Raw genomic sequence first — 23077 nt, 5'->3', positions numbered from 1 at the left:
CCCAATGTCAGAGGTGGAACACCTCTGCTAGTGGGTAGTGTTCACTACCAGGCAAATGCTAAGACCACCTGGGAATTGTTGCAAAGTCAAATGTCCAGGTTATACTCCAGACAAGCTATAGCAGATACATATGAGTAGCTGGCCAAGCTTGCCAGGTGATGCCAACACACCTAAAGGACTCAGAAAGAACATGGCAAAGTCACAGCCTCTGAACCCATGTTCATTATAAAGCAGATAACAGGGTTGGGGGAGAGGGGGAGACTGATCCAAAGAAACCAATCTACCAAGTGCATATCCATGAGTCAATATATCCTGAATCCCATTAAAGGGTACTTTAGTGATTATTAATTTTATGCTGAGGTCTGTGTCCCCTTCCCTTTTCGTTAAGGGTGTTGACAGCAAGTAAGAAAACTGTGTAATTGAGGCAGCATTCTTTCTCCTTGAACTTATTCATCATGGTCACTGCTAACTGTCCCTGCCACAGGCAGACAGCCCAAGAAGGGTAACAACAGCAAGCCTCGGGCAATGGCTGAACTGCACTGTAAAGCAATCCTGACATATTTCCAAGGTCACCAGAGCACCAAACTGAGTCACATTATATCCCCATAGCAAGACAAACGCAGAAGTACAGAGCAGGTTCCAGCCCAGGAAGAAATGCTATAGCCACCTGAACAATGCAGGTTATCCAATTGGGCCAGGGAACATTTTCAAGCAGACTGCTAGTGATACAGGACCATGAAATATCCTTAAGTACCTGACAACCCACACACGTTCAAACAGAGGTGCAGAGCGGAAAAACAGAGGGTTCCCTATCCAAACAACATGTCATTAAAAAAAAAAAAAAAAAAAAAAAAAAAAAAACCTTACAGCCAAGTCACAAGTCACATTCCAGCCCTATTAACCCAGGATGTGAGAGGACAGCTAAGTAAACAACCCTGGGAGAAGGTATGTCTGCTTCCCATGTGTATTGCATGTGCATGAAGGTCAACATCAGGCAACTTCCTCAGTCACTCCCTTACTTTCTGAGCCCTTCTCTTACTGACCCTGGCACTCACCAATCCAGCAGTACTAGCTGGCCAGTCAACCCTGGAAAGCCGCTTGCCCCTGCTCCCCAGTGCTGAGATTATGGACATGTACCTCCATACCCTGCCCTCTGTGTGGTTCTAGGTCCTTATGATCAAGTGTCATGTACTTTACTGACTGAGCCATCTCCCCAGGTCCCTAAATGGTACTTTTAAAGCAGTGGTTTTCACACATGATCATGTATCTGACTAAACCAGGCTGTGATACTCTAGACACTGCAAGTCTAACATGAGGCTGGAGGATGTTATGTACTGAAAAGTTCCCAGTAATACAAATGCTGCCCACCCAGGGTTTCATAGGTTGCCCAGGCAACTCTCATTATAGCATCCAAGGCTGAGGACCAGTGTATTAAAAAGCAGGTAAGCTCATCAGGGAAAGTTGTATCCCAGGTATGCTGCAGCCTGGTACTTGGTAACAAGGCGTTCTGGCCTCTAGTTGCTCCTGATGCCTAAAACTAAGGCTGAGCATGAGGGTACATCTTTAATCCCAGCACTTGGAAGACAGAGGCAGGTGGATCTCTGAATTCAAGGCCAGCCTGATCTACAGACTGAGTTGCAGCCAGAGCTACACAAAGAAACCCTATCTTGGAAAAACAAAACAGAAAACTAAGGCTCTTTTCCAATGAGAACTGGGTTCCTTGTAGAAATAAAACATTTCAAAGGGCAGTTACACATGAAATGTCAGCACAAATATACATAGAAAGAAGGTGGCTTTGGGAGCAATGGAGCGGCTTCCAAAATATCCTCATATGACCATAACAATTTCTGTTAACAATAGGTGATAAATATTAGCTGGTGACATTGTAGTCATCTTAATCTAAATGCATCACTCTATGATGTTCAAGCAGTTAGGAAATTGACCATAAAATTCTCAGCACTATATCCCTGCCATCACATGAGACGTGGCTACATAAAGAAGGCAAGTTCTCACTTAGGACTTCAGTGCATGAGCCCACAGAGTGTCAGCTGTGCATGTTCCATTCCATCCCCTCCACTGCATCCCCTCACCTGCCACTACTGTGCAGTGCTGCCCGGGCTCCTCCACGTCAGCAGACGGACTGGGGGGCGGAAGACCATTTGCGCCTGATCAGATGCTCTCTTCCACTGAATGGGCCTCCTGAGTTGTTGAGGGGCTGGATGAACACCTGCTCCTGCTTGAGCTGGATGAGGCCAACCTACCCAGAAAGGAGAGAAGGAGACATTGGTTGGTCATCCTCATTCACTCATGCTCCTGGCCCCAGTTGCTTGGGCTTGTGTTTGCCATGTCTGGGCTTGTGAATTCTTTGTTTGCTGCAGAGCCCCACAGTGAGCCACCACCTCCCTTAAAGGTCCCCCATTGAGTGGTTGTATTGGGAGGTTTGGAGGGGTAGGTATCCATGACTGATAAAACACCAAAACAATTTGTGGAGGAAAGGGTTTATTTCACCTACAGACTATAGCATCATCAAGCAGGAACTGATGGGGAGACTATGATGGAGAGTGCTGCTTGCTAGTTTGCTCAGTCTGCTTTCTTATAGAATCCAGGACCAACAGCCCAGGGGTGGCACCATCCACAATGGGTTGAGCCATCCCCATCAGTCAGTAATTAAGAAAATGTCCTGTAGACTCATCTACAGGCCAATCTGGTAAGGGATTTTCTCAGTTGAGAGTCGACTCTAGCCTGTGTCAACTTGACATGAAACCAGCACAGTGCAAGGAGTGGGGGAGTGTAAAACTACTGTGGGATGCAGATATGTGCCCTTGTATTTATTTTCCAAGTCTGCGTGTGTACATTCACATATGCACATACATGCACACACATACATAAAAGTGCATCTGAGTGTGCACAAGGAGGTTAGGGAAAGCTTTTAGGAGTCAGTTCTTTCCTTCTACTATGCTGTTCTCAGGGATCAAACTTATTAGGCTTGGTGGCAAGCATCTTTACCCATTAAGCCATCTTCCCAGCCCCACATCATTTAAAGTCTCTCTCTCTCTCTCTCTCTCTCTCTCTCTCTCTCTCTCTCTCTCTCTCTCTCACTCACTCTCTTTCATACACACACACACACACACACACACACACACACACACACACACAAGCAGGAGGGAGAGGAGGCATGGAGGAGTGAAGAGAAAAAGAAAGAGGCAGACAGACAGATGGATGGACAGAGAGATATGCTAGGAGTTGAACCTAAGCCCTGCCATGGACTGTGACATGCTAGAAAAGTACTCTACAACCAAGCTATAGTTAAAGCCCTAAAACCAACCCTGTTACAAATCCATTTGAGGCGCTGGAGAGAGAGGTCATTTCAGCTAAGGAGTTATGAGCACTTGTTACTCTTGCAAGGATTGGGTATCTCCCAGCAACTACGTAGTGGCTCATAACTGTGTTTAAACTCTGGCCCTAGGAGCTCTATCTCCTTTTTCTGGCCTCCTTGGGCACTGCATGCATGTGGTGCATAGACATACATACAAGGAAAATGGTCATACATATTAAATAAATCTCAATGAAGTCTATTCCAGCTCTTGAGAGAATGAGGCAGGGCGATCAAGAGTTTGAGGCTAGCCTGGGGTAAGTGAGAACCTGTCTCCAAAATGCAAAGGCATGGTCATGTGGTGATCAACAGTGGAGAAAACCTTCAAACTGTGGGCCAGAACATTGTGTTCCTAATGAGAAAATGTATCTTATCCCTCCTTGAGGATATTTAAACTGAACACCAAGACAAAAGGACCAGTCCCAGGTGTAGTATTAATGACTAGGGGGTGGAGACATGTAAATTTCTACCATGAACTTGCAACATTCAAGAAGCTGAGATACTGTTCACCTTAGAAGCAGTATCTGGGTGTGTAAGAGAGAGCTCAGGTCTTCCTATATCTATGAGAGCAGGCTGTCAGGCTAAGAATGGCTTATGTAATCTCATACTCTAGTGACAGGCCTGATTTCAGATGGCCAAAAGAACTTGAAAGTGAAATTGAATTGCTAAATACTAACAGTGAAACACACACACACACACACACACACACACACACATACTTGTAAATGAGCCTAAATATAACTCAAAAGCCTCTTAAAAGTGAGTGCAAATACTTGCTATTCAATAAGATTTATAAGTCAAACAGAAAGCTTAAAAAGTGTGACTTTCTAATTTGTCATTTCTCTTTCTCTGGGACATGGTCTATATAGTACTGGCTGGCCTACAACTCACAAAAAATCACCTACCTCAGTCTCCAGAGTGCTGGGATTAAAATATGTACCAAAGTGCTCAGCTTAATTTGAAAATTTAATAAAGTAAATATTAGTTGGAGTTGGGGCTATGCAGAGGACTTTCCCTGGAAGGGAAAACTGACTGCACTGAGAGAGCTTGCCCTCCCTGCCTAAGGCACCTGCTGTGTGTCTCTTCTTATACACAGTCAGCAAAATAAGAAAAACCTCTCACAAAAAGCTGAAGGACCCACTTTAAACACTGGTCCATGGAGTATCCCCCTCTCCTGAGCCACACACAGCTCAGGGCTGCCTTGGCCAGCAGATTCAGATGAGGCAGACCCACCTTAGGGACATGCACAGACTCTGTGTGTGTGTGTGTGTGTGTGTGTGTGTGTGTGTGTGTTTGTGTGTGTGTGTCATTTCTCCTTCCATATCTAAAGCCATGACAAGGATGAGGAGATGCTTCTGTTGGTAAGGAGCTTGCCACACAAGTATGAAAGCCAGACATGGTGGCACATGCTTATAACCCCAACACTGGGGAAGAGGCAAAGATAGGAGTATCCCTGGGGCTCACTAGTCAGTCAGTCCAGCCTACTTGGTATGTTTCAGGCCAGAGAGGGTTCATGGCTCATAAAAATGTAAGATGTACAAAATCTAGGGAAAGATACCCAGGTGATGGGAGAGTCATTCTGTAAATATGTTTCTCATATTGGTTAATGAATAAAGCACTGTTGGCCAATAGGAAAGCAAGAGAGGAGGGACTAGGAGACAAGAAGGAGAGAGGAAGGAGTAAGGAGGAGTCAAGATGGAGAGACTGAGGAGACCAGACGCAGGCCCCATTCCCCGGTAAGATGAAAGCACGTGGAAATACATAGATTAACAGAAATAGGTTAATACAGAGTTAGCCGATAAGAAACAAGTACCTGGCCAACAGCATTATATCAAATACAGAGTCTTGGTGTGTTAATTGGGGCTGGCGCGGCAGCAGGACAAGACCAGTGGCGGGAGGAAAAACCTACTCCTTACACTCAGGGTTGACCTCTGGTCCCAAACCATGTGTGCACATCTCATACAAAGAAACAACAACATACTGAACCAAGGGTTCCAAGCCCTGTGCAGCAGAATTTCCTGGAGTAGGGTTCAACTGTGTAAACTTCTAGCAAGTCCTTCAACAGTAACAGACACTGCTGGTCTGGAGGGTAGTTTAAGAATATTATCCTCTGCACAGCATTGCAGCTTCTCTTATCTCAAGCCTCGATCCTCTTCCTCAAGCCAAATGAGATGGGTAAGTTCCACTGTGCTTGGAGAGCAAATCAACTTCTCAAATCACCAACGGCCTAGAGTCCTTCCCAACATACAGTATAAAACCATACTTCTAGCTCTAAGCAGATCTCAAGGTTTCCATTTCATTAGAACCTTTGCCAAGAACAACTCACAGATTTTACTGCCTAAATGAAACTGTCTCTGAGTAGCTCTGCACAATCTGCAGGAGAGCCAGCTTTTCTCTCTCCCCCCAATCTATCTCCTTAGAGGCAAAAACTTGAGTTTGCTCATTCAGATACCTTGAAGAGTGAAGTGGAGAGGGGTTGTGCAGAAAGAGGCTCAAGTGCAGAACGCTCCTTCCCTAACAATTGGCTCTCAACTCTAATGAAAGGCTGGATTCCTCTGGAAGCACTCTATGGGAGGCCAAAGCCAGCTCAAGTTCCCAGTGCTTTCAAATCCAGTTATCTCCCCATCCAGTGGAAATCAGATATCAGCCATACAAGGTTTGGAGCTGCAGATGTTACTCTGGTGGGAAATCCTTCACACACACACACACACACACACACACACACACACACACACCCCAACCCCTACACCTCTCTCTCTCTCTCTCTCTCTCTCTCTCTCTCTCTCTCTCTCTCTCTCTCTCTTTTGGAAAGGTTTTTCTCAGGACATCTTTTCTTGGAGATCCCACATGGATCTTTTCTTTCACTGGTTAAGAGGAGGGCAGTGGTGGGGTGGATAAAGGAACAGCAACTGTACTTTACCTGGCAGCTCCTGATCCTCGTGGGACCTTATATTCAAGCAGAGACATGACTAGGATGAGGATGCAAGAGAAACAACTACATGAAGTTTTCAGTCTGTGGGCTAGTCATAGAAAGACCCCACCATTTTCCCCCTCCCTGGGTCTTAGTCTCATCATCTAGGGACTCCTTGTGAGTCTCTAACACTCAACTGATCTACACAGGCCCAGGAATAAGATGATTTGTGTCCCATAATTGTGTGAAACTTGTATCAAAAGAACTTATATGCTGCTTTTATCCATCACCCACAACATTACCTTTAAGTACTCACCAACCCTCCTTATATTTCCCTACCCTCTATTCTTTTCCATAAGTCCCCTTCCCGGCAGTCCAATGTCTGTCCCCATGTTATCAGACATTTTCACAACCTAATAGTTCCACTGAGACTACCCTTCCTGATTCTTTTCTCAAGTGTGCCACATCACAGTTCATAGGCAAACTGAATGGACTGTCCCTACTATCACTAAATTGGATAGCCCACAGTGATATTCACTGGGGATTGTCATCCCAGGCTACAAGATGTATGGTATCACATGAAGAGCCCTGACATCCTGGCCCCACTCTAGGAGGGAATAGATAGAATGCAAGCACAGATATTTATTTTGAAACTCATTGGGAAACCCAGTGGACAATCACAGACAAGAATCACCTTGATAGCTTTGAACAGCATGTAGAGACTCAATCTACTACCTGCCTTGACTTTGATGCCTAGAAGCACCTGGATTTATAACCTGGGCCACCCAATGACTGTTAGGCTGTAGCACGGTGCTGTGGCCCCAAGAGCTCTGGCCTATATTAAGTCTCCAGTCATCATCCATGACAGAGAGATCAACATACTGAAATGCTTCTCAAGGCCTCTGTTTTCCAGGGATCACAGCACTCCAATGCAGGAGGCCACCAACAGCCTCTGCAGAGATAGCAGGCAAAGAGGAAATGCCAACAAAGAAATACCTACCACAATGTAGATTTAAACAACAACCCCCAGTGAAATGCTCTTAAAATAGAAAGCTTACATTTGGCTAGACTGGGCATCCCACATAAAAGAATTATGGGTCCATAAAATGTAGCAGGTATAACCTGCCCTGGAAGATTAACTTTCAACACTCTTTTTGTTCTGGATCCTTGCTTTGGGGCACTTCTGGACTCCTATAAGAGAGGACATTATTTACCTTATAACACCACACACACACACACACCTAACAGGACTAACTTTTCTGCCTTGGAAAATGTGTGAGAGGTTTTTATCGCTTCCTAACAGGAAGAGTGCCACAGCTCAGCATGACCAGGAGGAGGTAGAGTTGAGATAGACACTCAGGGAGGTACCTGGGGTGGTGATGAAAGCAGGTGACTGTTGAGTGTACCCTCCTACAATTTCAGTGCCCAGGAAGCCGCCAGCCCTTCTTCAGAAAGCTGCAGCTCCTGGGCTGACCAGAGTAGGTGGGCCTGGGTCTCCCCTGCTCTGAGGTGAGTAGCATAGGTAGTTTGAGAACAGAGTCAATGGCACATTTGCTTCCTGTACAAGGAAGTCAGTTTCCATGGAATGGCTGTCCTGGGGCTTCAAGCTTGCCTCTGCACCTACCTCTGATGCTCTAGTGGACTTAGAATCTGGCAGATCCATATCTCTTCTACACTCCAACCAAACCCAACACATAGACATGAGGGAACCCCAGTCAACCCCCAGCACACATAGACATGAGGGCAACCAATCAACCCACAAAACACACTGACATAAGGGCACCCCAACCAACCCCCCAAAACACAGAGACATGAGGACACCCCAGTCAAACCTCTGCACACACAGATGTGAGGGCCTGGCCAACCCCAACTCTGCATACACAGCCACAGGGGTCTTCTCAACCTCCTCTCTGCACACAAAAACATGAGGGCCTTCTCTCCCCTCTCCTTACACACGACATGGGAGCATCCAAGCCACCCCAACACACAAACATGGGGGCATTCCTAACCCTCTCTCTGCATACACAGACATGGGGGCCTTCCCAACAGTCTCACTGCTCACACAGACATGGAGGATATTCCTAATCCCCTCACTGTTCACACAGACATGCAGCCTTCCCAACCTCCTCTACACACACAGACATGGGGCCTTCCCAACCCTCTCCCTGCACATACCTCCTCCCTACACACACAGACATGGGGCCTTCCTTCCCAGCCTGTATCCTCAGTCTTGCTGCCACATCTACAAATGTTTTACTCCTGAACACAGACACCTGAATTTTCAATGTAAATTTTTCTCGTGATTTGAGGCCCCTGGCTGGTCTCTCCTATCTCTGCAGTCAGACAGCTGTCTGCAAAAGACTGCCAGCTATGTGTGTGAAGTCTCCCTTGTGTGGTTGTTATCCTTCCCCTGGTCCCCTGGTCAACTCCCCCTCAAAGGCATGAAGTTGTCATCCCAAAGGTCCTTCCTCTGGTCTTCCCCACCATGATCTCACCAGGATTCCCCAGACAACTGTTACAAAATCTTGTTACCTCTAGGCTGAAGTACAAACCTGGATCAATGGCAACATCTACAGCACCCACAAATGGCCTGTGGAGAGGGCTCAGCAATCAGCCCCGCAGGGTCTCTGTTCACCTCAAGGTTGAGATCCACTGTTCTATGGAAGTGTCACATGCCACAGATTGGCATCTGATATGCCATCACATCCCACCCACACATGTCCATTCAGGTCATCTCCCATTAGCCCCTAAATAATCCACCCCACCCTACCCTACTACCAACTCAGGGCCCTCATCTTGGGAGGACCTGACCTTGGTAGCTTGACCATCCCTCTTCTGTCCTATTACATGGCATCTACTCCCTTCAGCTCCATCCCTCTTTTGACTAATGCTCTACCCTGCCTGGACCCAGTATTCATCTTCCAGAATCTCCTCTTGCTTCCCTGGCTCAGCTTCCCCAAAAGCTGAAGGATGCCCTCCTTCCACGCACATAAGTACCATCTTCTCAGACAGGGCTCTGTTGCATTTATCTTCGAAGCTTGATAGGGGCCTACCCAAGCATTCTGCACATGGCAGGTAAGGGACAGTGACTGATGGGTTTATAACTGAATAACCTGTAGGGCTAGAGGAGAAACTTGGGTTTAATGTCTTAATAAGTCATTGAAAGATTTCACAGATTCTATCTTATTCTATTCCATCAACAGCAAGCCAATGCCATTTATCATTTGAATGGCTTCAAGAGTTAAAGACTTGATCAAGGTTACAGTCTCAATGGACCAGGCAGTTTCTTTATGTAAATGACAAAAACAGGACCATTCATTTGCATACCTAAGCAGAAAAACATACCCCTCAGACAGGCCAACCAGTGACTGTGACTGTTGCAGATCTAAAAGTTGCAGAAACATTTCCTGTCATACACCAAGGTCAGGCTATCATTGTCATTCAGCATTCAGGGAATAGGCTTCAAGAATGCAGTCAGGGGCTAGGAGATATTGCTTAGTGGGAGATAGCTTAATAGGGAAATAGTATTGCAAGCATAAACACCTGAACTTGATCCTCAGAACTTGTGTAAAGGGAGTGCATGTAATCCCAGCACCACACACACACACACACACACACACACACACACACACACACACACACGCATGCACACGCACACCCACCACTACCTTCTGTTTTTCTTTCTAGAAAATGATGCCACCTGGTATAATTTCAAAGAGAAATACGAGCCCCCCTAGGTCATGCTCCAGAAGGAGCCAGAGTCTGGCTTTCTAACAGGTTCTGGGATGTTCTGGAAAGCTGCAGATAGGTGAAGTTGCTGAGCAGGACAAATAGAAGTGCAAATGGCTTGGAGGGCAAAAAGGTCAAAGGAGAAGTCACTTTGAGACTGTGAATGTCCTCCCACAAGGAGGCCAGAGTCCTTGGAGCTTTCTATTCAGATTCTCTTTCACTCTCCCACCTACAGATCCAAACTTCACAGCAGTATTTTGTCCTTCCTGTATTCCTGCCTCTTGGCATCCACTCAGTCTACAAAGCCCCAAGAGTGTGTTTTGTAATTCCCAGCATATTTACACTTTACATGGCCAGTTCTTCAGTCATATCTGTGCCTGTGTCAATATGATGATAACTCACAATGCAGTTCAGTCTATTGGATCCCTTTGGAAAAGTCACCACACTCTAAGAATTTTTACCCAAACTAAGTCCTCCACAGCTGTACTTGACAATGAGACTTCAAGTTAAAAAACTAGGCAATTTAGTAATAGACCCACCACAGTCAGCTGGATAATGCTATCTTGTAAAGTGCAAGGCCAGCATCCCAACCCTGTCTCCTGATTCCAAGGCCAGTGACTGCCAGCTGCCCTTCTTAGAACAGCATGCCAGCCTCTTGTAATCTCAGCTGCTGCTGGAGAACTCATTGGCCAGGCAGCCTTAGTCCCCATCCACTCCTATCTGCACACTTCTTCTCTAAAAGCCAAAGTATGTACTCTCTACAGGCTGCAAGAAAAGCCTCCAAGAGAGGATTATTTGTAAAAGGCACACATGCACTCACACTCACACACACACAAACACCAATGATGGGTCACAAAAAACTGTGTTTGCTGACCAGCCAGAGGATAGGTGGTCACTGACATAACTCAGTGTCTAATACACAGGACGAATACACCAATATGTTCAGCATGTGGCTGTGACTTAAGAAGAGGCATGCCTAGGGGCACTCCACTTTTCCTGGTCCTTCTGGGGTGACCTTGGAAATGGGCCAGGCTACGTAATTCTCCACAGCCAGGATGCTTTGGTGTCCTCTCTGGCCCCATGGCTCACCTATAGTATGCCCTTGCAGACCTCAGCCAAGAGTGAGTGAACAGATTCTAATGGCGGAACTTCAAGAGGAAACATAGCCACTGCTCAGTCCATCAGACCCAGTGGCAGCCTGAAGACCTCCCCTGGGACCTCCCCCTTCCTAAAGCAGTCCTTTCGCCCACTCATTTCAGACGAGCCAGGAAGAGCCTTTGCTGAGATTGGCATTCTTTCTCTTCCTGAAGTGCCCCTCCCCCCCCCCCATTGCCTTGTCCACTCATGAAGTCCAATTTGGAATTCTGCTGGCGCCTCATCACCTGGTGCTAATCACAGGAGGCTTGGGTGAATTCATTAGGGAGAGATACCTTCTCCACCAGCCAAAAGCTCATTGCTTTCCAATTCCATGGTTACAGGAATCCTTCCAAAACTACGCTACATCTAAAGACTCCCTGAAATGTAAATAAAATGAAACAGCAGAAACAGAAAACAATTAATCCTGGGGTCTTTGAAGATCCAAAAAGTGCAGCTGGCATAGCTCTTCCTGATAAGACAAAGAAGGGGAAACACCACAGCCCCACACCTCCGCCCGCTGCGTTCAGGGTGATGGGGTGGGGGCCAACTTATACTCTGTGCCCCATAAACAACTTAGCAGTGCTCTATCCTGGTGATGTAGCTCCTTCTAAACAGACCCCCAACAGCATAACACCATGGAGACAGACAAAACTCACACTACTCCTGCGGCTGTGCAAACACAGCCATTTGTAGGCATGAGCTGTGGCAAAATGTACTAATGACCAAAATGCTACCCCAGCACCCACATGCTTATATATCTCCCATAGCTGCTGTCACTCAAAAGGGAGGCGCTAAGAAGACAAGACTAGATGGCTTGTAAAGCTTAAAATATTCACTTTCTGCTCCTTTCTGGGAATACTCTGCCAACCCCTGCTCAACATGATTCTTTCAATACAAGAAGCCTTTTGAAATATTCCATCCATCCATAGCTAGCAAGGGCTATCTTCTGGATGACCCTCCCTACTCATGCCTTGTATCTGAGACCCTCCAGGCAAATTCACACACAGCTGCATACTTCCAAGAGCTTCTACCATGATCAAAGGACCAACCCAACTTTATCATCTGTCTGGGTGAACAATCACACCAAAGGTGGGATGCAGGGCAATCTCAGGTAGCTTAAGGTCAAAGGCATCCTTTCCTTTGTGGTCCAGGACCACCTTGACACTAGGAGACCAGCTCCCAGCCATGCCTCTTCCCTCCTGCTTTCAGCCTCTGTCTACGTGTAACTTGGGGAGAATGTCTAGTGTGCAGCTTGCACAAACAGGATGAATAAGACAGACTAAACAACAGCAGTGTCTTCTCAAACTGGAATTGAAAAATCTAAAGACTTACAAGTCCACCCGCAACTGGCTAGGGGTGAACTCAGAGTGTTGGCTGGGTTTCTTTCTCTAAAGCACAGCGCCCTCACATGGTGCTGAAGGGCAATGCAGTCTTCCTGAAAAGCTGGCTCAGAGGCCATCTGTGAGGAGACTCAGCACTCACCCTGTGAGGACTTTAAATCAATGTTCTCCAGATTTCCAGCCTGGGCTCTTTCACAGATAGCTCCTCACTTGGAAACTTTACACCAAGAAGTATAAACTCTGACCTCTCCAGAAACTCACGAAACCGCAGCAAATGGGATTCAGATGTTTCCATGTACAGTACAGGGATGTGACCTAGCCTTGAAACACTTTGGCAAAAACAGGAAAAATGATGTGGACCTTTGAGTCCCTCCCAGAACACGATACAGCCCTGACCCGAGTCCTACAGTGATCTGAGCCTTTCTCACTCCCACTTAAGTCTCCTTGTCCACAGCCCACACTCCTTGCCCCTGTTCTGAGTTAACACCTACCAGGCCCCACCACAATCTGTGCCTTTGCCTTCTTTTCAACCAAGGCTGCCAAGTTCTCCCAGTTAAGCAAAAGTAAACCATACCCTAAAATGAGACTTCTGAAAATTAGGCCGCTTCCCAGGACATTACATCCCCAGGTCCCCCCCAGCCCCAACCCAGTGCTAAGAGAGCAGAATCCTCACATAGGCTAATCTTGGAGTCACAGACTTTCCAGCTTTGCTGCTAATGGTGTAAGTGAAGGCCGGAGAATTGTAGGTGGTGATAGAAGGTGGTGAAGGGACCAACTTCTTTGGCCCAGGGTGAGCTGCCAAAAACACAGTATCAGAAACTGCTATCTCAGAGGTCTCCTGTGACAAAGTGCAGAGAAACAAAACTACATCGAATGCTCTGGGTGATGTCAGGCTCTTCCGGGGCAACCCATCTGCCAGCCATGTGCTTTCCTTGGGGGCACCACAGAGAAGCAGAGAATTTGGCATGACACCAATGTAGCCAAGTGCTCAAGTGTGAGCACAAACTGACAAAAACACCCCCAAATTCCCTTTGCCTCTCAGTGTACTTGTCACAGGTGTCTCTAGGTCTTATAGAGATGCAGCTTGGGCTTACACCTGGGACAGGTGAGCAACCCACAGCTCTCAGTGCGGGTGGACCCAGAAAAATGCCTGCTATGGGGTAGGGAAATATAAGGCCTCACTCTCTTGGTCTTACATCCTAGCTCACATGGCCTGCCTGGGTAAAAAGAAGACTCAAAAGATAAAAGAGAGGTAGATTACTACCCCGTCCTCAGACAGAAGAAATCAACACAAGTGTTTTTCCCGTAACACGTGCACACACACACACACACACACACACACACACACCTGTGCTGATACTGGGTGAGTGGGGCCCCACAGTGAATTACCCTAGGTGAGCTATAGCTAATTTCTCAACGCAACCCCACCTCGGCCAGGTTCAGCATGTAACAGAAGCTGGGACAATGACAGGCCTCCCCTGGCATCCCCTCTGCTCAGATGGCACAGTCTGGAAGGCCAAAAGAGGGAAATAGGAAGGAAGGATCTCCCGCCCAGCCCTCTGCGGGACCACCCCCAAGCGAAGCGACAGACTGGGCAGAGCAGACCCATAGGGGGCGCGGGCAGTACCAGGCCGCCGGAGGCGCCGCAGGCGCTGAGGGAGACGAGGGAGCCCCGGTGGCCCAGGACTCGTCCTGAGTAGAAGCACAGCTCGGCAGGGTGTTCGCTGCTCCCCGCAGCACCCGCCTCCTCCACCTCGAAGCCCGGAGACAGGAAGCGCAGGTCTCGGCGCAGCTGCAAGTACAGGTCGCGCCCAAAGGCCGGCAGGTGCAGCAGCAGGGCGCGCTCTCCGGTCCCTGCACGAGGGCCACTTGGAGATGCTCGCGGTCGCCGCCACCGCCGCAGCCCCGCTACTCCCGGCAGCAGCTGCAGGTGCACGTCGTCGGGGTGCAGTCGCCTCGGGAGCACCACCTCCACGTCGGCCGCCGCGTCGCCGACAGCTGCGGGGAGAGAGGACATGCGTCAGCACCCGCCTGGCCACCATACCCCCCGCTGCGGCGGCTCCGGTATTGGCTTTCAGGGTTCCTTGTGGATCACTCAGCCATGACCTCGCACTCCCTTTCCTCCCTGAGCCGGGCCTCTGCGACCCGGCGAGGCCACCCGATCGCCCCAGGAGACCGCTCGCCATCAGCTTTCGGAGGGGAACCGAAGCCCAGTTCCCCGGCCGAAGGCTTTGCCCTCCTCCTCCGGTGATGCTGTCAGCAGTCCACCCATGCACCCGCGCGCCAGGATGCTTAGGGAGGGCACGGGGAAGGTGGCTGCGAGAGCAAGCAACACTACCTGTGCCCGGGTCCAGTCCCCACACCAGCAGCAGCAAGGACAGGACGAGAGGGGGCAGCAGGGCGCCGTCGCACATGGTACTCGGGACCAACAGCCCCCAAGACCGTAGTGGCAGAGCAGGGACTCGCGAGGCGGCGACGCCAGCCGGAGTGAAGCCCTGCAGCCTTCGGAAAAAGTAATTAGCGCTGCGGACAAACCCAACATGGTAAATACCAAGCCCCACCTTCTCCTTGGAAAATAGGAGGTGATTGGACTTTTGTTTTCCTCTGCCCCGCCTTCCCTGTCCTTATTGGTTAGAGCCGGTCGAAACCAACGTGCGTAGTTAGGTTGTAAGCACTTTCTTACACGTGGTTTGTAAGCAGTAGGTGGGACGTGACACCAGGTGGCAGGCGCGAGCCGACTCCCGGGTGCCTAATTCCGTAGCAGCTGGGAGGACACCAACCTAGTCTTCAGCCTCTGAGGCTGCAATCCAGATTCACTGGAAAATAGGGCAGACCATCCCTTCCATACAAAGAAAGAAAGAGAAAGGGAGCGGAGTCAAATTCTTTATGTATTTAAGTGACTCCAACTTTTGATTTGTTTGGGCTGGAATGGCCCGGATTCTGGCACACCTGAATTCAAACCTGAGGGCTGTACCTCCACTGTTAATTCACACCCTGCACACTTCTTTGCATTCACAGAAGCCAGAAAGGTGAGAGCGTGATTATGCTTCCTTGGAGATTGAGAAACTGAAGAAAACAGAGCTTTCTTAAATTAGTCAGCATGCTTCTGGCTTGGCAAGAGCCATGGCTTGAATTTGTGACCCTGATTTCAGGTCAGGTGTCTCTGCTAACGCCAAGAGCCTTCTAAGGGTGGCAGGAAGGTATATTAACCAAGCTTTGCATATCAGGACACTGGAAAGCTAAGTAAACTCTGATCTTGAATCCCCATCTTTCAAGATCAGAATGAGTGCATATTTTCCCAGCAGAATCTAACCGGAAAATTCCCTTAACTGCTCTCTACAGGTAAGTCCACTGGCTTCTTTAAGAATGTCCTAGAAGTGACCTGAGGGTCACCACTGCGGTGGCAGTTGCCCCTCCCTAGCTCGCCCTTTTCTTGTTTTCTCAAATCAAAAATGTGACAGACCCCGATGGATCCCTTTGTTTAGGGTGTCAGGATCTAGTCTCCACAGGGTTATTCTATATTAGCAGAAGGCATCCAGAAGTGAGTCGAATGCTGGGAGCTTCCTTAAATGTGATGCCCTGGTAGGTTGTCTACAGCCCTCCACAAAAGCTTGTCACAGGAGGTGACACAGATCTTGTCTCTGTTCCAGTGGCTGCCACTCACTGCTTGGCACCTGTAATTGATTCAAGCATAGGCCAGGTTCTGTTGGTGGCTATGAGTAGGGCTTTGCCTTACTCTGAGTTTTGAGAATTTGGATACCAGAACCATGGCTTCAATCATTACAGGGAAAATAGAACAATAGAAGCTTGTCCTATCTGTGCGTGATCACACAGCCACTAACAGTAGTGATGGTCCAGAAATGCTTTTCCCCTCATAGATGTTCAGTCAGTTTCTCCTCTGCAAACCAAGGAGCCAAGCTATGTTGCCTCTCTTTGTGGTGTGAACTACTAATAACTTGGAAAATTCTTGAAAATAGAAAGAAGGGCCTACCTAAGAGGTGCCTGGTATCATAGGCACTTGGTTATATTTATTGAATATATGAATAAAAGGGGAATTGATCAAATCAGATGTCTCAAAGACTCCTTCTGCAAGGCCCCAGCCCTTAGCACAACTGACTCCATGATGGAAATACCATTCAGGCTGTAAAACTCAGCAGGTAGACAGCACCACCTGCCAAACTAAAATAAAAGCCTAATCTATCAAAGTCCATAGTTCTGGGAAAGTCTCTAAATGTACTAACCTTGTTTTTTGACTTCTGTAATTCTGCTTCTGGCTAACTGTCCTTGTTAATTGAAGTATGTCAGTGCAGGAAATTGTGTGTGTGTGTGTGTGTGTGTGTGTGTGTGTGTGTGTGTGTGTGTGTGTGTGTGTTTAAAAGCTCACCCAGAGAAAGGCTCAAGGCTACACTGAGGTCTTGAACACCCAGGATAGTCATGAACTGGCATTTAAGGACTTTCTATTGGCTTAAACCCGAGTCTGAGCAGTGTTCTCTGGTGGATACTCCACTCCAGCTGTCAAATGTGCTAAGCAAGCATCAATCCCATGCTCCTCTTGCTTTATTTCTTGTCCAGATCAGTTTCAGTTTGGCAGCTCCCCGTGGGGTAGATTAAAAACAGCAACAATGATTAGGGGCCAGATGTTAAAAAGTCCTTACTAGTGAGAAAGAGAAGGGGCATGGAAGGCCCCCATTATTTAAATAACCCTGTCTTGCTAATGTGTGAGTGTGTGCGCCCAGCACCACAGACATTGCTGATACATAGAGAATACTAATAGTCGACACATGCTCAGCAGTTAGATGGTGTGTCTCCTTTCTCATGTATGTCACTCAAAGTGGTCTTCCTAGATCAAGGATGCTTTAAAAGACAAAATAGAGCAGAGAAACCATAATCAGATCTCTGTAACTGGCTTGTACTTGTCAAATACACTTAGCTGCTAATATCAAAGCTCCACTGAGCTCAAATGAGCACAGAGAAGTTATTGATTACATACTATTTGTTTCATGTTCTAAAACCAACCACAATTGCCCTCAATAGTACTGTCAGTGAGGAAATGGAGAGATGGGAATCTATCCATTCGTGGTGGGAAAGTAACAAACTGTGGTTTCTTTTGAAGAGTCAGTGTCTAAAAAAATTAAATATACATCCCAGGAAGGTGAAAGACAGACACAGGTCCACCTGAGTTCTCATGGGCCTGGGTTGATGGAAGACATCACAAGCCTGCCCAGAGTCACAAGATGCCAGGCAAGTAGATGCCATTATGATGAGCAAATGCATGATGGAGAAATGAGAGAGAACAAGAAGCAGACAAAAGGCAGGACTGAAGAAGCCCAGGCAGTGAGGAGCAGGCTGATGTGGGTGGCCTGCTTGCCGCCCAAGGCCATGGTGACATCCAGGCCTGGGCTGCTGCTGAGACCCTTATCTGGGTCTGCTGTCCTACACCAGCCAGGCTCTGTGTTGACATCTGGGGCCCATGTTACCATCAAAGGCCACATGGATGCCTGAAGTCTGGGTCTGGGCCACAACCTGAGGCCATGTTAGTGTCCATGGGCTGCATTTCCACCAGAAATATGCCAAGCTGTGTGGCCTGTCCTGTGCCGCCACCCTGGGCTATGATGATGTCTGTGCCTAGCTGCTGCCAAGGGCAATGTCTAGGTCCATGGGCACTGCAGCAGAAGAAGCTGGTCCAGCCTCTCATGGGAGAGCTGAGCCCATATTCAGGAGGGATGGTCCCACCCCTCATTACAGCCAGCCCAATGGCTTGGTTGTAGAAGAGCTGGCTCTGCCCCTCTCCTGAGGAGAGTGGCCCCAGCAGCTGGGACTGACCAAATCAGCTACCACCCAGATCCATATCCAGGGCTTTGAGTTGGCCCACCTCAGCATCTACCCCATCTGTGACCTGCCAGAGTGTGTGAAGGGACTAGCCCTGCAGAACCATGGCTGCGGGGTCTCTGTTGCAAGTAGGTTTTCCCTCCAGTTGGTCTGGTCCCACTGCCACACCAGCCCCAAATAACACACAGAGACTCTGTATTTGTTTAGGTATTGTGTTTATATAGCTCATTTAGATATGTAATGTATAATTTAGTACAGATTATAATTACCTATAATAGTTAAAACATAGAGTTAAGTTAGTTAGATTTTTCAAGATACACAGAGATGTATTTGAGATAGACAGGCATTCTTCAAGCCTTTCAAAGACCTACAGAATATGGCATTTAAAATGGTTTAGGGTTTTTCTTGACAATGAGGCACAACTGCTCCTGGCAACACCACCTGTGTCAGAAAGGAAGATGGATATTGAAGGAAAAACACTATGGAGTTTACTCCCAATATGGCAAGACTAGCCATTTGGGCAAGAAATTACTCTTGTCTGGACTGTTTGACTTTATGCTGTATAAACTGGACATACAAGACTGCTAATGTAAGATGAACATTGCTACAAGGTTCCTACTTCGTGGAAGAGTCTGCCAGATAGTCTAGTCTGCAGGACACAGAGAAAAGTGACTAACAAACTGCCACTACACGTGGACAGTTTAAAGTTTCCTGCTTTGCTACAGAGTCTGCCAGACACACTATGGCCTATATGCTGAAGATGGAACATTACAGAAGAACTTCAGGTGCCTGACCAGGTAGCAAGATGTCTCTGTCATTTCTAGAGTTTATGTATTATCCTTCTGTGGTCTTTGAAGGAGTTGAAGACAAATAGTTATGGTTATAGTTTTCCTTAGTTAGGCTTAAAGATAAGTTACATATAGGACTTTAGACTCACAAAGATAGAATAGATGATGTAATATTTTCTTAAATCTTACTAAATGTTAATGGACTAAATATTGTTAACTGTGATTCTTATTTGATAACTCTTGTATGATATGTTTTGCTATGTTAAGGTTAAAACCCTTCTTTTTATTTAGACAGAAAAGAGGAGATGATGGGAGATGTCATTCTGTAAATATGTTTTTCATACTGGTTAATGAATAAAGCACTGTTGGCCAACAGGAAAGCAAGAGAGGAGGGACTAGGAGATGAGGATTCAAGGAAGTAGTAGGGAGGAGTCAACATGGAGAGACTGGAGAGAGCAGACACCAGCCCCACTCTCCGGTAAGATGAGACCATGTGGAAATATTTAGATTAATAGAAATGGGTTAATAATTAAGACAGAGCTAGCCAATAAGAAACAAATAACTGGCCAACAACATAATATCAAATACAGAGTCTCTGTGTGTTATTTGGGGCTGGCGCAGAAGTGGGACCAGACCAGCAGAAAAACCTTACTCGTAACAGGTCTCCATGACTTGGGGCAATAGAGGGCTATCTGGAGATGATTTTGGTGAGGGTCCAGTGTTGATGGTTGAACCAGACCAACAACTCATTACAATGAACATTTGCAAGTAAAGCAAAAAGGACAAAAGAGTAGATTGTGTGACACACCATAGCCCCCACCAAGGCCACTAAGAAGAATGAAGAGGTATTGGAGAGGTGGGAAAGATGAAGGAGCAAAGCAGATTTTTTTCTTTTTTGCTTGTTTTGTTTTCCACTAATATTTTTTTAATTTTCTTTTGGGGGGATGCTATGGGAATCAGGGGTGGATATGGAGGGACTGGGAAATGAGGAATTGGGGTACATGATGTGAAATTCCCAAAGAATCAATAAAAATTATATTTAAAAAATAAATATGAAGTTACCATATGATTCAGTGTATAGGTAGAGATTGCCAGAGGCTGGGGGGGTTATGTAATAGGTATATAGTGCCTGTGTAAGATGATGGTAAAGTTTGGAAATAATGATGCTTGTTGTGCAACACAGCTAATGCATTTGATGCTACTGAATGGTACACTTAAAATGCTAAAATGGTGACTTCTTTGTTACAAAGACTTTATCACAATAAAACACACAAGGAAATATAACCCAGTTTAAAAAAAAGAGAGAAAGATGAGCAAGCCTTGAATAGACTTCTTACCAAAGAAGACAAACAAATAGAAAATAAGATTTGTAAAGATGGTCAAAGTTGTTTGTTTTGGATCATATGCAAATTCACAATCACAATGAAATGACTATTATATACCTATTAAAAAGGGTTTAAAACTAACAACACATCAAGCAAGTATTGGTATGGATTTGGTGGAATCCAAATTTACATGCCCAACTGGTAATGCTATGAAATAGAAACATTTTGACTATTTTTAGTGCCTATTTATTATTTTTGAGACTGGGTCTCATGCAGACCAGGCTGGTCTCAACATTGAGACTGCTGTGGCTGGAGATGACCTTGAACTTCTGATCCCCCTACCTTTACTTCCTGAGAGCTGGGTTCACAAGCATGCTCATGTTTTTGATGTGTGTTGTATCAATCCCAAGACTTCTGGGCTGGTAGGCAAGGAAACTATAGACACAGCCCTTGAACGTGTCTTGAAAAGTTAAGCACACACCTTCACAGTTCCTTCACACTTACAGATGAACTCATACATCCACACAAAGAATTGTGTGTGAATGATGACATGCCAATTTTATTGTTATAATCCCAAAGTGGAAACAATCCAAGCATTTATCAACATGGTGAAGGGATGAACAAAGTGTAGGAAGACCATACCCAGTGGTCACTATGGTTTGTTACAAAGAGGAATGAATTGTTGATACCTTCCACAATATAAACGAATCTCAAAGTGAGTAAGCAGAGAAAGCCATACTAAATTATACATGGAGTGTATAATTTTATTTCTGCAAAATTCTAGAAAATACAAACTGGTATGATAGTGATGGTACATAGAGAAAGAATTCTGAAGGGACAGGAAGAAAATTTAGGGGTAATAAGTATGTTCATTGAAAATCATGATGATAGTTTGAGGGGGGCTTATGCAATAAGTTGTGAACCTGAAATATGTGCAGTTTTAGATCCCTATAAAGTAATTTTGAAACCAATGTTGAGCTTGAAAACTTAAATGATGGGATGCAAATTTGACCCAATACTCTTATGTAATTAAAGTTCAAAGCAAAAGTGATAGATGGCAGGTAGATGAAGTGGTAGGTGTCAAATATGTAGCAGATTGGTGTCCTCTTGTATAAAGCAGATGAGGGAGGGATTAAGAGAAAAATATGAGAACAAAGGAAAGCCTTGGTATGGTTCTGTGGCTGTAACCAGCAGAGAAGGATGAAACCAGATCTGTCCAGCTAAGATCCTGGGGGACAGGGTTGCCAGAGGCAGGGGCAGGAGAGGGGGTAAAGGAGGAGGCAGGCATAAGAAGAGAAGACAAATGGATTTTGAAGTCCTTGCTGGCAGTTCCCCTCCCAGAGGGCTTGGCTGTGAGCCAGACAAGTCTGGGGCTATCTAAGAGTGAACTTCCATGGTTATCAAATTCCCCTCCCTGGAGCTCCTAGAAGGAAGCTTGCCAAGAACAAAAGAGGGGAAGCCCATCACTGTCTCTCCTTCTGCTGGGCTTGATCCCATGGTCCCCTTCACAAAGGTGTTTCTCCCAAGACCTCTCTCAGACTTGCAGCAATGACAGGAAACCTAGGTGAGAACTGGACTGCCTGTGGGCCCAGGACAAGCCTCGGGTGCTTTTGGAGGCTTTCGCTAGACCACAACTGGGTCCTAGCGGCAAGACTGGAAGCTAAGCTCCCTCCTTGAAGCCACTTCCTTAGTGACCTGGGCCAATTGTGTAGTGTTCCTTATCATCTTCCCTATGGCCTTAGCTGCTGGATAGGTGTCCCAACCACGGCCAGGACCCATTCACAGGGACCTACTGAGGTGGCTGAATCACTTCTATGAACATCCATACATTTTACAGCACAGGAAAACCCACTTGAACCACAAAGGTTTTCCTTTGTGGGGCTAATGGCTGGACTAATAGCTGGGAAGGCTGGATAGGACTTGATGCCCTTACAGAGGCATTCTCAAGTATAATCCCTTTACATATGGAAATAATTGTAATGGGTGAAAAGCAGTTCCCAAAGCAAGGATCAGAGCACATGGGCAACCAAGCACTTCCCAGAGGTTTTTATGTGAACAAAGTCATGCAGACATTACAGCTGTGCAAAGAAAGAGTTTAGGACAACAAAGGACACAGAAGGTTCCAGGAGAGCTAAGGTCTCCACTTAGGCCCTTCACCTCTCCTGTACTTAGTGACTGAACTTCTACCCCTTGTTCACTTCACTTCACACACACACACATGCACACACACACACACACACACACACACACACACACACACCATGATTCCCAGGCTATTCATGCACAAAGCAGGTAGTGAGTTGTCCATTGCAGAACAGAAATAGCATCTCTCCCTCCTCAGGGATGCCAGGGCCAGACATCTTCCTTGAGTTCTCTAAGCTGAGTGATGGCATTGAGTCATGCTGGTTTGGGATGCCTAGTCTTTGATGATTTTGCCTTTAGAGATGAACTGCATGAGATGGCTGTCATCACCCACAGGCACTGCTGGCTAGCCATGCTCACACTCCCCTTGTCACCCTGCACTGTGCAAAGAGCCCACCTTGCCTGTCATGTCATCCACCACGCCACCGCCCCAATCCCCCAGCTTTTGTTCAGCCATGCTATTTGTGTGACATTTACTGACGTCAGACTTGTCAGGACAAGGA

At 46.7% G+C, this 23077-nt stretch overlaps 1 protein-coding gene across 1 annotated transcript; it reads right to left on the bottom strand.

Moving 5' to 3' along the window:
- Positions 1-2128: 2128 nt before the first annotated feature.
- Positions 2129-23031, bottom strand: LOC127238026 (A disintegrin and metalloproteinase with thrombospondin motifs 17-like). Its single transcript, XM_051206480.1, has 4 exons — positions 22949-23031; positions 14829-15013; positions 14118-14488; positions 2129-2257 (listed from the first exon to the last, which is right to left on the bottom strand). Exons 1-4 carry the CDS (start codon positions 23029-23031, stop codon positions 2129-2131), a joined length of 768 nt encoding a protein of 255 aa, XP_051062437.1.
- Between the last annotated feature and the right edge of the window lie 46 nt (positions 23032-23077).

This window comes from Phodopus roborovskii, unplaced genomic scaffold, assembly GCF_943737965.1.
Source record: "Phodopus roborovskii unplaced genomic scaffold, PHOROB, whole genome shotgun sequence".
In the NCBI taxonomy this organism is placed as follows: Eukaryota; Metazoa; Chordata; class Mammalia; order Rodentia; family Cricetidae; genus Phodopus; species Phodopus roborovskii.
This window is presented reverse-complemented; position numbering and strand designations above follow the sequence as displayed.

Coding starts and splice junctions, on each gene's coding strand:
- LOC127238026 (XM_051206480.1), bottom strand. CDS start 23,031: ATGGCTGAACAAAAGCTGGGGGATTGGGGCGGTGGCGTGGTGGATGAC. Junction 15,014..22,948: donor GGCTCTTTGCACAGTGCAGG/GTGACAAGGGGA, acceptor GTTTGTCCGCAG/CGCTAATTACTTTTTCCGAA. Junction 2,258..14,117: donor GCGGCGCCTCCGGCGGCCTG/GTACTGCCCGCG, acceptor CTTTCTGGGTAG/GTTGGCCTCATCCAGCTCAA.